The sequence below is a fragment of the Larus michahellis genome, chromosome 8, assembly GCF_964199755.1.
Source record: "Larus michahellis chromosome 8, bLarMic1.1, whole genome shotgun sequence".
In the NCBI taxonomy this organism is placed as follows: domain Eukaryota; kingdom Metazoa; phylum Chordata; class Aves; order Charadriiformes; family Laridae; genus Larus; species Larus michahellis.
Window position 1 is genome coordinate 764866 of NC_133903.1, and position 14222 is coordinate 779087.

Below are 14222 nucleotides of genomic sequence, written 5' to 3' on the forward strand. Positions count from 1 at the left end.
AGCCCATAGAACACAACCTGCTGCTAAGCCAGCCCAGAAGAGGTAGTTGTTTCATTCGTTCTCGGCTGGTTAAATTTGTTTTGTTTATGGGGGTGAGGGATGTTAGAATGAATCTTACCTGCCATGTATTTCTTATAAGCTGTAGCAATTTAGAACTTCTGTTTGGTAATCTGGTACCTGTGTTACTAAAAATGGAAAAAAAACCAAACTAAAAATGTTGCCTTTCTAATGCGGTAAGGGAGAAGCTGACTTTAAATGAAAAATTGGACTGAAGTAGATGTTCTCTCACTGCCTTAGTGTTCATGTAACCTTTTGATCTTCAGTAATGGAGGTAGTCAGATTTAGAAGAAATCATAATGGGAGAACAATTTGGTTTTAATCAGGAGGGAAAAATGCTAGATTTCTTTAATGCAGCAGAATAAGGAAAGAAAGGCGATAATAAAAGGCTGGGGGGAAAATGTATTTGTGAAACTAATTGCTCAGAAATATGCCAAAGTTAATTTTTTTAGCTTTAAATGAAAAGGTGTTAAGGGCCTGGAAGACATCGACCTTAGACTTGTAATGACTGAAATATTCGAGTACTTGCTGCCCAGACATGGCTTACCTGGTGGAACCGTGGGTATCACAAGGCAGTTTATCTTGGGTTCATGTTGCGCCAGCCTGTTCTTTGCTGTAGAAACAGCGCTTGCATCAGTATCCTTTTCAGCAAGTTTGGAACTTGTGCTAGAGCTTATCAATGGGGGTCTTGCTGCTTAGAGAAAGCAGAGACCTTGTGTTCGGGGAGAAGGGAAATGAGGTCTTAAAAGGTGCTGGTGTAAAACAGCAGCAAGGCCCTGAGAGCCCCCAGAGCCCAGACTCGGCTGGTGGCTGGTGGGCAGAGCTATTCTTTTAACCTCTTTAACAGTTTCAGGTGACTTGAAGGTGGTACCAGTTGTACCTGTCTGAGTGATCACTGCTTCTTGTGTTGCAGCAGCGTGGCTCTGTAGGTATTAAATGTAACAGTATGTTTTCAGTGAAGTACAGTTAAACTTGATAAATAATTGTTCTGTGGATCTGCAGGATTCTCGTTGTAAATGTTTACTTCTAGCAACACTATCCTGATGCTGTCAGAGTAAGTGGTAAAGCTCCAGCATCAGTGATTTTGTTGTTAGTGGTAAATTCAAGCAGCCAAAATTTTATTTTCTCTTCCAGGATATTTGTTTAGATAGTATAGAACAAGTTGGAAAGCTTTAGGGCATACTTGAGAGTTACAAATGTGTTTCTGACCTGTGTAGTTCAATGACTGGAAAGGAAAATGTTATCTTCCTTCTTCAAAGTAGGGAAACTGTGTGGCTTTCGGAGTGTTTGCAGTTCAGAGACTCTTTTCAAGCCAGGCAGAAGCAACGGTAGAGTTCTTCCGGCGCACTTAATTGCCTGGTACCCTTCTGTGACACTGAGAAGCAAAATATTTGAGCACTTGGTCTGCAGAGCTCTTTGCTGTCCCAGCTGCTGCTCTGTAGTAAGCACGCAGCTTCATTAAACTTGCAGAAATTTCTGAGTTTGCGCAGTGGGTTTTCTAAAACAGCTTCGTGGTTTGGTCTCATTATTTATTTGTTTGCTTTTTCAGCGACTTGGCCTTACGGAATTGCTTTCTTACGTCTGATTTAAATGTCAAAGTAGGAGATTATGGTATAGGATTCAGTAGATACAAGGTAAGTTAATCTAGTCACATGCCACTTTTTTAAAAGGATTTGGGGCCTAAGGTTATAACAAGCATACTTTAGAGTTATAAACTGATACCAGGTTGTCCTTGAATAATGGACTTCCCAAGTATAACTGGCAAATAACCATAGCAAGCTCATGCAACAGAATAGATGATCTTTCTAGAGATGAGAGGAGTTTATGCTTGTAGAGGGAAGCTTCTGGCTAAATCTGTCTTCTTTAGATCCTATTTACAGTAGTCCTAAGATATGCATAAATTAATTTTCATGTTTTAAGAAAGGAAAAATTCAAACAAATTTCTTAATGAAAATGTTTGAAGTATTTAAATCTATCAAGAAAATGAAAGATTCAAGGTATTAATTAAAAATGTTTTCTGATGCCAAACCTTAAACAAGAAGTTGCCATTCAGTTTTTCTACTCCGCAGTGAACGCCTTTCCTCTGTAGCATTATTCTCTGCTACTTGGGGAAAATGGGATGAATTTTCTTTAATTCTAATTTTTTGCATAGGGGCCCTGTAAAACCATATTAAGGAAAGGACTGTCAACTTCTGGAAGGTGATCCAATGTTTGTTCAGTCTTTTTCTGTTTGTTGTTTTTTTTCTTATCAATAATTTAGGAAGATTATATTGAGACAGATGAGAAGAAACTTGTTCCTCTCCGATGGACTGCACCTGAGTTAGTAACAAGTTTTCAAGACAGACTGTTATCAGCAGAGCAAAATAAATACAGTAACATATGGTATGTAGTAGGCTTTAAAATAATTTCAGTGAGAGATTTGTGAACATATTTTCAAGTGTTACACGAAGGAGTAAGTATTTATAATCATATTGAATATTGGCCTGATGCACCGCTTTTTTATTTCATCAGATGTACAGTAGGTTAATCTCTACAAACCTGAAACTGTGTCTTGCTTTGAAAAGATGCTTAGAAATCTGTTGGGAGAACACTTAGATTAATTAAAAGTGTTTAGCAGAAGAATGGGTGTTTATACTTGTCCTGGTTTGGGGCCCAAACCACAACAATACTAATAAAAGCAATTACTGTATATTTGCCAAATGCCTTCAAATGTTTATAAATGAAGGAAATAGTAAATAATTTTTCCCATAATATAATAGCTGTGGATGACATAAAAGGTTGATCCCACTAGATCCCAATTAAGTTCCCTGGGTAGAAGAGTAGCATCTTCATTTCTTGCTGCAGCGTTTGAGGGCTGCGATTAACTGTTCCTCTCGGCTACCAAAGAGCTTACAGACAAAGGCTGCTGAAAATCCTGGTGATTCAGCTTTTTTGAAATCACCAAGTTCCGCTTCAGTTCTCAAGTCCTAAGAAATTTGGGTAATAGAAATTGGGGCTTAGGCTAACATTTCTGGAAGCATTCTAGTTAAATTCCTGCTTTTATATTTTAAGGATATTAAATAGTAAACTAGGTTTTATTTGCTAATTTAAAGGTACGGTTGCAGGAAGCGAGTGGGATAGATAGAAATTATCTAAATACTGATTTCCTTTTCCTGATTTCATCTTTCAAGCAGGCTTCCTCAGATCATACTGTTCATGTCAACGAGAAGCGGCTGGGGTCTTAAGGCTTCCAACTTGAATTTTAGTGCCTTTTATACAGAGCTGCTTTGAATGGGTTTGAACTAGATGACTTCCAAAGACCCATTCCAATCTAAATTATTCTGCAGTAATACATGCGGAGTCAGTTACTTTGCAAGGAAGGGTTGCCCAACGATGAGCATCAGCTCTAATAACTGAAAATGTGATGACTGTTGGACGCAGTATGCATACAGCACTAAGTGAAAGAGCTGACTTCTGACTACTGCAGCTTAAAAATAAGTAATTTGTGAAAACTCAACCAAAGATAAGTTCTCTAGCAGTTTGACCCATAACTGCAATTTCTGTTGAAAGCTTTTCCTGCTGTTGGACTAACCATAAGGTTTATTCATCTTCTCTAAATAAGCAATTTCTATTTTTTTAATATGTGGTGCTTTCCTCCATAGCTCAAGCATTTGAGGCCTCTTGCGTTTTGTTGCCTGCATTGTCATTGCCTTCAAGCAACTTTATTCTTGAGGCTTCTAGTGTTCTGTCAGATAAAATGAGCTAACAGGTTCTGAAGTTTTTATAGAGCCAATGGGAGACCGATATTTGTTTCTTCTTGCCAGTTGTGCTTTGCATAATCCTTACTTTCTTAGAAAAGCAGCTTCTTAGAATGCAGAGTCCTTTGCTGCTCTCTTTCAGGTCCCTGGGTGTCACGTTATGGGAGCTGTTCGAGAATGCTGCTCGGCCTTACTCAGACTTTTCTGACAGGGAAGTCCTGACACATGTCATAAAGGAGAAGCAGGTTAAACTCTTCAAGCCACGTCTGGAACAGCCATACTCTGATAGATGGTAAACTTTAAATGTTTTTATTTGTTCTTAAAGCTGCTGAAGAAGTTTCTCGCATTACTCAGTTCTCTTGAATATGTTGAAATTGCTACATGGAATCATGCTCCTGGCAAAGAAGCCCTAGATAAAAGTAAAAGGAGTTGCTGTATGTGGGAATTCCTGCCAGTGATATTAATTGTTACTCTTTAGCTTGTTAGATATTTGAATTTTAAAAATTCCTTTTCGGTGTGAAACTTATTGAAACATGCTTTTTATTTGTATAGGTATGAAGTTCTGCAGTTCTGCTGGCTACCTCCAGAGAAGAGACCAACAGCAGAAGAAGTGCATAGACTTTTAACTTACCTTCGCATGCAAAGCCAAAGGGACTCGGAGATTGATTTTGAGCAGCAGTGGAATGCTCTTAAACCAAACACCTCAAATAGAGAAACAAACAGCTCTGCATTTCCAATCTTAGATCACTTCACAGGAGATAGACTTGGCCATGAGATGGAGGAAGTTCTTACTGTAACTGAAACAAGCCAGGGTCTCAGCTTTGAGTATATCTGGGAGGCAGCTAAACACGATCATTTTGATGAGTGTGGTCATGTGAATCCTGATGAAGCAATGACATACACGAGTATATTCTTTCCAGTGGAGGTTTTTGAGAGGTCACTGTCAGAGCAGGGATCGGGAGCACAGGATGGAAGCGGTCAAGAAGCATCACTTGCTGTCCCTGGGGTGTTACCCGTGTTTGATGCACACAAGCTTTCTGTTGGAAATGACTACTATATCCAGTTAGAGGAAAAAGGAAGTGGCTGCAGCATGAATTTTGATAACCAATCAGTTGTACTAACCACAGAAGTTGATCGTCAAGAAGCTGTACAAGAAAAAAGTTCTCATTTCGCAGTTCTCAGGGATCTTGATGTTGAAGAATCTAGCACTGATGGGGACTTCTTCCACTATAATACAGATCCTAAAGAGGAATTTTTGCCTGCTACTAATAGTCCAGAAAGTCCTTTCCAGAATATCTTTAATGACACTGACAGATCAGAAGAATTGACAAACAGAAAAATCCTTGGTTTTGCTGAAACAAGCGATATTCCTAAAGACTTTAAACCAGTTGTTTTAAACTCAAACACAGATGCTAGAAAGGCAGTAGGCCTTTCTGAGAAGGAGCATAGTAGTCATGCTTCTGAAAATGAAACAGTTTCCTTATGTGAAAATATTTCTAACCAGTCTGACTTGGTAACTTTAGAAGAACTTTCTGATAACTTTTTATTTCTTCAAGAGAAAAACTTGTTAACAGGGTTATTGTCTAACAAAACCAACAGTGATTTTGGGCAAAACCCAGATGTTCTAAAAAGTGTATTAGAAACCTCAAATAGAAACTCTGTAGAGCCTGAGCCTGTGTTGGCTGAAAATGCACAGGTCTTTTCTTTAATCCATGAAAGTCTTAAAACAGTGAAAGATGAAAATTTTAACCCAGTGACAATGAATAAAGATCCGAATTCTCAGTCTCAGGCTACTGTAGAGATGCAGGCATCCTCTAGTCCATCTGCAGCACATAAGTCATGTGATAAACATGCAAATCTTTGTTATTTGAAGGACGAGGGAAAACTTTTAAATGTGGAGGTCAACGAAGTCGCGTCCTGTAACGTTGATGATCTCTGTCAAGAAGAGCTGTCCACTAATGCCAAAAATAACAATATTGGAAACAATCCACGTTACGGTTTTGCTGTTGAAACAGCAGAGAGTGATGCACAAGTGAAACAGGGAATGCTTTTCAAATCTGATGAAAGAGCTTTTAGTAGAGAAGAATGTCGTGATCAGGAAGATATGAAAAGAAACTTGCAAGATAAGCCTCCCATATTAAAAAAAGATGAATGTTTATTGGAGGAAAAACAAGAAACATCAAACAATTTTGAGAACTTTAAAGATGTTCCAGAAGAGGTGACCTTAATTTCTGTAGCTACTTCAGATTGTACAAGTCAGGATAGTCTTCTGGAAGACAGCCCGTCTCCTATACAGACTGTAGAACAAGCCTTAGAGACACCCGATTCTTTGGATTCTTTAGATGTAAATGAGGTTTTAGAATCTTTCCAGGCTCAAAGTCCTCAGAAACTTCTGCCACCTGATAAACCTGCTGACAGTGGCTATGAAACAGAGAACCTGGAATCTCCAGAGTGGACTTCCCATATCACTGTTGAGGATGCTTCTAGTGTAGATGCTGCTCGCTGTGTCGTCAGCGAGAGCAATGTCAGTGCTTTACCCTCTAATCCAGTCATAATTGTTTCAGAAGCAGCAGCTTGTTTAGATGCAGCGAACAGCAATTTTGAAGTAACCCCAAAGGTTTTTCTGGGTGGAAGTCAGAACTCGTATAGAGACTCTGCCTATTTCTCTGATAACGATTCTGAGCCAGATAAAAAACCAGAAGAGACTGTAAATCTGTCAAAAGAGACTGCGTGTGTTGTCTCTTCAAATGGAAGAGAGAATAATACTGAAGAGGATTACAGTTTTGAAGAGACACAGCAAAAGTGTGATGTAAGGAATTACCAGGATATCAATAATCAAAATGCAAAACCAGAACTAAATGACAACTTTGAGATGCAAGAGATAGAGGTAAGGATGCAGGGGTGTCCTGATGAGTGGGCTGAGGCAGCTCTGAATTCTCTGCAAATATCGATGGAAAGTAACCTAAGGGATGAAGTGAAAGTGTCTGAGACTTCCCATAAAACCGTCTCTTGTGTTGGCACTAATACTTCAGAACTGCTTTCACACAGAGACTTAAAGTCTGTGCATAACATACATGGTCCTTTAGATGTGAGCAGCAGTGAGAAGTCCTTCTATCACGTTGAAGGACAAAAACTGAAAGAGCCGGATATTGAAGGTAAATACCTCGGCAAACTGGATGTTTCTGGAATGCTTGATTTAGAAGATGGTGATGATGCAGATGAGGAAGATGAAAACAGTGATTCTGAGGATGACATGAGGACTTTCCATATGCATAGTCTGAGTTCTGACAGTGAAGATGAAACTGTTCATCAAGTACCTGAGATACTTACTGACAAGGATGATGGAAAACATCTGAGAAGCTTGTTGAAACTTTCAAAACCTCTTGATGAAAGGCAACATGAGCGTTGGAAAAATGAGAAAAAGGCTGTAACGTTCTTTGATGATGTGACAGTCTATTTGTTTGATCAGGTATCCTTTTTTTTTTTTAATTCCTAATTAAAGTTTTTGTTGGTTTGGGGTTTTTTAAACAAGATGCGGTAGACTAGCTTAATATTTGTGGACACATTGTTACAAGCTCACCTTTCACGTCTTGGAGGGTTGGATCTAGTTTGTGATGTGGGTTATTTTTTCTTTACAAAGAAAAACCTTTCTAGGTGCAGTTGTGTGCTGCTGGTAGAATGGCAGCGCTGATGTGAAGTGAAGGAGGGTTTTGCTTCGGGCAGGATTGGCTGCCAAACCCTGAGTCTCCATTGCTTTTGGACCCTTGGCTGCATGTGCTGAATGAAACGTGGGTTTAGTGATGTCTTTCTGATTTTCATAAGCTGTATTTCATTTGAATATGTGAGACAGCATCATCATGGACCAGATTTGATTAATTTATTTTACCAGAATGCTGCTGTAACTATATAGAAGTGGTTTATCTGTTTAATGAGTTTGAGGACTTTGATTTCAAGTTCAAATGCCTTTATGAAAAGAAAAGGAAAAAAACCCCAAACAATAAAAACCCAAACATAAACACCCCCCCCAAACCACACCCTGATGCTGAGTCTTGCACTACTTAGCATTAAGGCAAATTTAACTTAGACCATAACCAAAGATGAGAACGGTATTTAGATGGTAATGCTGCTTTTTATTAATCCAATGTGATTCAAGTGATCCAGGTTCAGGGAAATGCTGATCTGTACAATATACACAATTCAAGGTTACCTTTGTTTCCCTGCCTGCTTTATCAAATTTTAACTTCTGTAACTTGATACAGAGGGGATTTGTATTTTAACATTATGGCAACTAAACTAGTATAGTGAGTTTAAAAGAACAGTCACATTGTCAAACTTTGGAAGTGTTGCTTGTGATGACGCACATAAATATTCAAGATAATTGTGTTTTGGAATAGAAAACATAGGTGATATACTTGTGTTCAGACAGTCTGTAGAATAGCGATTCTTTTGTCAGAGGGGAAGGAAAAAATTAGCTGTGTTTAAATTGCCCTTATTGTTGAACTCGTTACTTATTATTACAGTAACTGATAAAATGTTGGCTGCTTCAAATACCGGTCATACAAAGTCTGTTTTTATCCTGGAGCATGATTAAGGGGTAAAAAAAAAAAAAAGTTGGGAGATGGGATAAGGCTTTATTAAATAGAAAAAAAAAAAAAACAAACCAAAACAAAAAACCCTACCTTTGTCAGGCTGATAAGGGAACTGTTTTCAGTTGGAAGATGTTTTAGCTTTGTTCCTAGAAATATGAAACCTTTTTATATCATAAGTAATATTTAAATAGTAATTTCCTGCACGCATGTTAGCATAGGCTTGATACCACTTTCTTTAGAAATAGAAGTACATGCATAAACTTCACCTGTAACTTGAAGTTTTGTTGTGTGGTAATAACTGAAGAGCTCACAGACCATTCCGTTCCACAGTGGGCTGGGTGGCGGGGCTGGGGGGTGTATTTTTGGAGTGCTGTAGGCACCTATAGGCACGGAGACGCTGTGTGTACAAGAGTTACAGAAGTTTTGTTGTTTGCCTTAGGAAATGCCGACTAAGGAGCTGGGAAACCGTGCAGCAGACTTGAACGGTGAAGACTCTCGCAGCGCTCCTGTTCCATCTTCGAGTTTTAGTTACTTAAACAGATTTGCAAATTCAGAAAGCTCAACAGATGAAGAAGGTACTGGAACATATTTATACATAGCAGGGGCTGAGACTGTCTTATGCATAGTTTTTGATGAAATGTCATTTAAATTCTGCATGATCTGTAAATTCACTCTACCGTACCGACTTCAGTTTTGCATCCTAAGCATACCCTTCAGCAAGGCCGCGGTACTAGTGTTACTGGTTGCCAAGGCCTGTGGTGTCATCCTGGTTGGGTTTACATTGATGTGTCTCGGGTGCCTTCAGAGGCATCCCAGCTACAGGCCACAAATCTTGGTCATCCCCAGGGCTAGAACAGAAAAGCTACGAGTTTTGGGTTAATGCAGTATTCCAGGGGTTTGCCTTTAAAACTGCATATGGATTTACACTCCTGTAAATTGTCTCTGGTTTCTTTTTTTTTTTTTTCCCAAGGTGGGGGTTTTGAATGGGATGATGACTTCTCTTCTCCAGAGCCATCCTTTATATCGAAGGCAGCTAATAGTCTTATTAGTTCTAAAGCACCTCTTCAGTCATCAAAGTACTTCTCTCCACCTCCTCCTTCTCGGACACTCGATCAGAACTGGTCACACTCATCCCCTTATTCCAGATTTTCTATCTCTCCCGCAAACATGGCAAGCTTTTCTCTTACGCATCTTACAGATTCAGATATAGAGCAAGGAGGTAAGTGATTTAGTTATAGTAATTATTTTAAAACTACAAATTAAAAACTTGATGCAAAGATACAAGTAGTAGATATGAGAAATCTTGTTGTATTTTAAATGCTTGATTTAGAAATGCATTTTTAACACTATAAAATTTGTGTCTGGTCTTGTATTTCAGTTAAGACATAGCTTTTTGTTTAGATTGAGATTATTTGCATCCAAGTTGCTACAAATTTGCGGCTGGATGTGCTATGGAACGCTCACAGGACAAGCTCATGATTTTTCTGTTTAAAAACCTGGTGCTATATTTACGTGAATGAAATCTATGTAGTCCTGAAGCACTTCTTTGTAGCTGCCATGCTGTGGCACTTGAATAATTCTCATTGTTACGCTGTCATAAGTCACAATTTTATTTTGTCATTGCACAAGGTAAGGATTCTAGGAACATAATGCTTCTGCCATTGTTGTCTAAGATTATTTTACAGTTCAGTTTCTTTTATATTGCTGTTTAAAAGTGCATTCTTGACATTCTCTCAGGAGTTGCAGCACGTGTTCTGGAGCTGTGAGCGGGATAGTTTCTGTTAGGAGGCCAAACAATCTGTTTGTAGCGATCCTGAGTACTAGCAGTATTTATTAACAAAAGCTTTCTTGTCTGTAACAAAAAGCTTTTTTTTCTAAGCTTTGATATGTTTTTGAGGGTTAAGAGAAGCAAAACTAAGCAGACTTTAATCCGTTCCACACATTATTAATCTTGATAAAATGTTGTAGTAATGAAAATAAATAGTACTGATCACAGAGCCTTGCTAATGGTCAATGGCTGTAAAAATGTAATTGGTGTTTATATAGAGAGTTGTATTGTTCTTGTGTGGTGCTTATTGATTAGATAGTGTATGGTGCTTAGTAACTTCCAAGTAAGAGAGATTATTTTGGAGATCCTACATTGCCTTACGTGTCCTAAGAAGTGACATTGAGCTGTGCGATTTAAGCAGGTGGCTGTGTATAAATGTACCCAATGTTTGCAGTAGTTGAAAGCTCTAGGGAAAGATTAACCAAAACTTGGAAGTGTGGAACAGCAGAATGCCAGGTTCTAGGGAGAGTCTTGCAAAAAGTGAGGGTTGTGCAGAGGGATCTCACTGTACCTTATGACCTTTCCTCTACTAACAGGAAGCAGTGAAGATGGAGAAAAAGATTAAATGAATTAAAACTTTCTTGGACTACATACATAAAACACACAGACTTTGTCTCAAACTTCTTTATCTGAACTCTGGATCCTCCCGGAGTAACACAGGTAATCAAGAAGTACTAAGAAATGAAAGTAAACACTGAAAGCAATGTTAAATCAGGACATTAATTTGAATGTGTATTTAACTTTGTAATGTATTTTTAAATCAGTGCAATTTTGCTTTTCATTGAAAGATGATTTTGCCGCTCTTTTCAAGTACTTGAAGTATTTTTCAGATAACTTAAGAAACAAGTGAAGCAATTACACTACAGTCTGGTTTATGTATGAGATTGTATAATATTCTTTTTATATTTTTCCATGTAGCTCATTCCCTATTTGAACATAGCCCTGTTGTAGAATTGCGTATAACTGTCCTGTGCAACAGGTGGCTGTGTTGCTGAAACTGTACGAATGATAGCTGAGCAGTAGTGAGCCATATTTATTCAAAAAGATATCACTACATATTACTTTGCTTATTACGATTGCACTATGGATTATTCTTCCTTTGTTTCCTGATGATGTACAGAATCAAAATCTTAAATCTGTCAAGGAAAATAAGACAAGTTGAATTGGCCCAGTTACCCAGTTTAATTTGTCCTTTTTGTAGCCTTTGCTATGCACGGTACTTGTAAAACGTACATAACTTTTGAGTGTTACGTTAGACTTGCTGAAATCTTATATTCAGTACCATTTCTAAATGATAATTATTATAGATTGATTGTTAGTGTTCATGTTTTATAGGAAACTGGAAAAGAATATATGATATACTCTGGAATTTTTAGATGAAAGAGATAATATCTCTTAATTCCTGAATATGATCCTACTGACTGCTTAAACTGTAATAGCATCTGACTATATCATGATTAAGGGCCTTCCACTTTTTACTACAATTTCTGCCTTGGAGAGAGAAGAGGAAAAATTGGCTGTACAAAACTGGAATTTATGAACCTTATAAAAAGACTAATTTCCACAGACTGGCTCTGGGCACGCTTGGCCCTTCTGTTGTACATTCTGTGAATTTTGAAGCTCGCTCTTGGCTGACTGCAGGTTGGGGCTGCCATTCAGAGGCCTGTGGTAAATCTACCTCTCAGTGACGTTAAGACAATGAAGAATTAGACTAACGGTTAATGCCCAATTTTGCACCCTTTGTCAGGCCAGACCTATTTCAAGGTGTCTGCAAGGCTCCATAGTACATCTTGGAATGCGAACTGACCCAAAGATGCAGTATAGTAAAGTTTGGTCTGAAGCTGTCTGTAGGGAAGGGAATACAACGAGGGGTTTTTAACCTTCATACTCTACCACGCGTTTAGCTAGCTTAACCCTTGAAACCGCCTGGAAAAAATAATCCTTAATTATCACTCCAGAGTGATTCGGTTGAGAAGCAGATCGCTGACCTCTTGGAATGCCTTATGCAGCTGTGGATCTGTAGGAAACACTGATAGGGACAGTTTACCTGGCGTTGTATTTTAGTGTACTAAAATCAAACGTACTAAAACTAAGTACTTTGTATTTTAGTGGCTATTTTGGCAGGGCTTCAGTATAATGGTGGTCCAAGCGCTCCGTGTTCAGATCACGTGAAGTATGGGAGGACTAGGTATTTTCAGATGTTGTGAAGTTTGGTTTTTTATACCTCTATATGCATTTTGATTTTTTTTAAGTATGTTTTAAATTACAGGAATATGTTAATTGCTTTTTTCCAGCATTATTTAGCCCTTGACCACAATGGTTTCCATACTGATCAAAAGGGAATGATGTAGTGTTCATGTTATTTAAAGTTGCCAATGTGTTGTTGAGACGACTTTTTCTGATGAGGCACTCGGGTTTGGAGTTAGTCAGAACTGTTCTTCAGTATGAAGCAAGGAACTGAATTTTTCATGGACTTTCCCCAAAACGTGATTTAAAGGGCAAAGCCAAGTAGTTCTTAATACAGGCTTGCAGTATATATACTGTAGAAGGTTTAAGGAAGCTGTGCGCTACTCTCAATATTTTAAATATAGGTAATAGACATTGTGCACAAATTACTGCTTAGAAATTCCATAATTCCAATGTTAAACTCCTTGATACAGGTAGATTCAAGTATCTCGTCTGTCTTCTATAATTCTCACCATAGTAAGAATGAAACTCCGTAATGGTCTGCAAAGAACGTGTGGGCTTGTCTGCCTTGCGTGGTGAAAAACCTGCTGTATCAGACCTGGAGTTCAGCCTTAATTTTGAATAATTTGATTTAAAATATAGTCCAAGGTTAAATAAAAGCTTCTACTCCAGAATGCTGCAATTTGGTTGTGCGTTTTGTTTCTCACAGTTCTGGAAAATCAGATGTTTATCTTGCACATCAGGGATTCCTTTTGCTTGATGGGAGTCGTAAGATTTTTATTGTGTACCCGGGTTTAAAGAAGATCTTACATAGGAGGTGAAAGTTTACTCCTTTGTCCAAATGGACTCATTGCTAACGAATTGCCAAAGGAGCACTCTTCCAAAACGGGCTGGGATGTGTATGATATTAGGCAAGGTAATGTCCCTTTTAGCTGTACAATGAAGAGAGAAAAATATTTAAAGTTGACTCATCTCACTTAAACGATGAATTTTAATTTCAGTAGTCCGTTAGGCTGGATTGCAATAATAGATTGACAGGTCTTTTGGGGAAAAATTTATAGTAAAAATCTGATCAAGTATAGCAATATTTAAATATCTGCCTAGCAGTCAGTGGCACAATAAAGACGAATCGGTAATTCCAACGTATTACATTATAAGGGGATTTGTTACAAATCATTAATTAAACTATATGTAATTTCTTGCACTAGCTACTTAAGCATGGTTTCCGTTTTAGAAGTACATGTATCTATTTTCAATGGTTTATTATGAGGACTGGTTACACTTTAATTCCTTCTCTAGTAGAATACCTTGATTATTTGACTAATGAAGGCATTGTCTCGATTTGGCTACTAAAGTTATTTAAAAGATCTGATTTTTCCCACCTAAGGAAGTTTGTTTAAAAATGAGGATCTGTAGTGAGAAGCCAAGAGAGCGAGAAGAGCGTCCAGTTGTAGTGGCAACACCTGTGCTCTCCGAAATCCCCCAGCTGCAGATATGTTGCGTGTAGAACTGCGTTTATGGAAACTGCCATTTTCATGGAAATGAGCGGATTGAACATTTTTTCATATCCTTGTTGGTGCACTAATGAAAGCCATTTAAGCCTCATTCTTTTTATCAGTATTTTTAGCAGATTTTTAGGTAGTACTCTATCTTTTTCATGAGGAGGCTGGTTGATAAGAAGACTTTTTTTTTTTTTAATGATTAAGCACTATGCTAAAATGTCAGCATTGTCAGGTGTTAGTGACATGGCTATTTTTGTTGGAGTTGGTGAAAGGTGGAATCCAAGTACATTAGCCTTATAAGAAATAGCCTTAAATAAGAATG

General features: G+C 38.1%; 1 protein-coding gene across 3 annotated transcripts in view; it reads left to right on the plus strand.

Annotated features, from left to right (window-relative positions):
• The window catches only part of LMTK2 (lemur tyrosine kinase 2), a 43613-nt gene that overhangs the window by 28662 nt on the left and 729 nt on the right, over positions 1-14222 (plus strand). The window contains exons 8-15 of one of the 3 annotated variants that reach the window (XR_012588707.1): positions 1607-1691; positions 2318-2439; positions 3937-4086; positions 4347-7263; positions 8823-8958; positions 9354-9602; positions 10748-10871; positions 11547-13068. Coding sequence is in view for 1 of the 3 variants with exons in the window: in XM_074597553.1 (XP_074453654.1) it covers positions 1607-1691; positions 2318-2439; positions 3937-4086; positions 4347-7263; positions 8823-8958; positions 9354-9602; positions 10748-10776 (3688 nt within the window). In the remaining 2 variants the exon portion in view is untranslated. Of the gene's footprint in view, positions 1-1606; positions 1692-2317; positions 2440-3936; positions 4087-4346; positions 7264-8822; positions 8959-9353; positions 9603-10747; positions 13079-14222 lie in introns of those variants that run through there. The other 2 variants (XR_012588706.1, XM_074597553.1) reach the window with 2 other exon arrangements.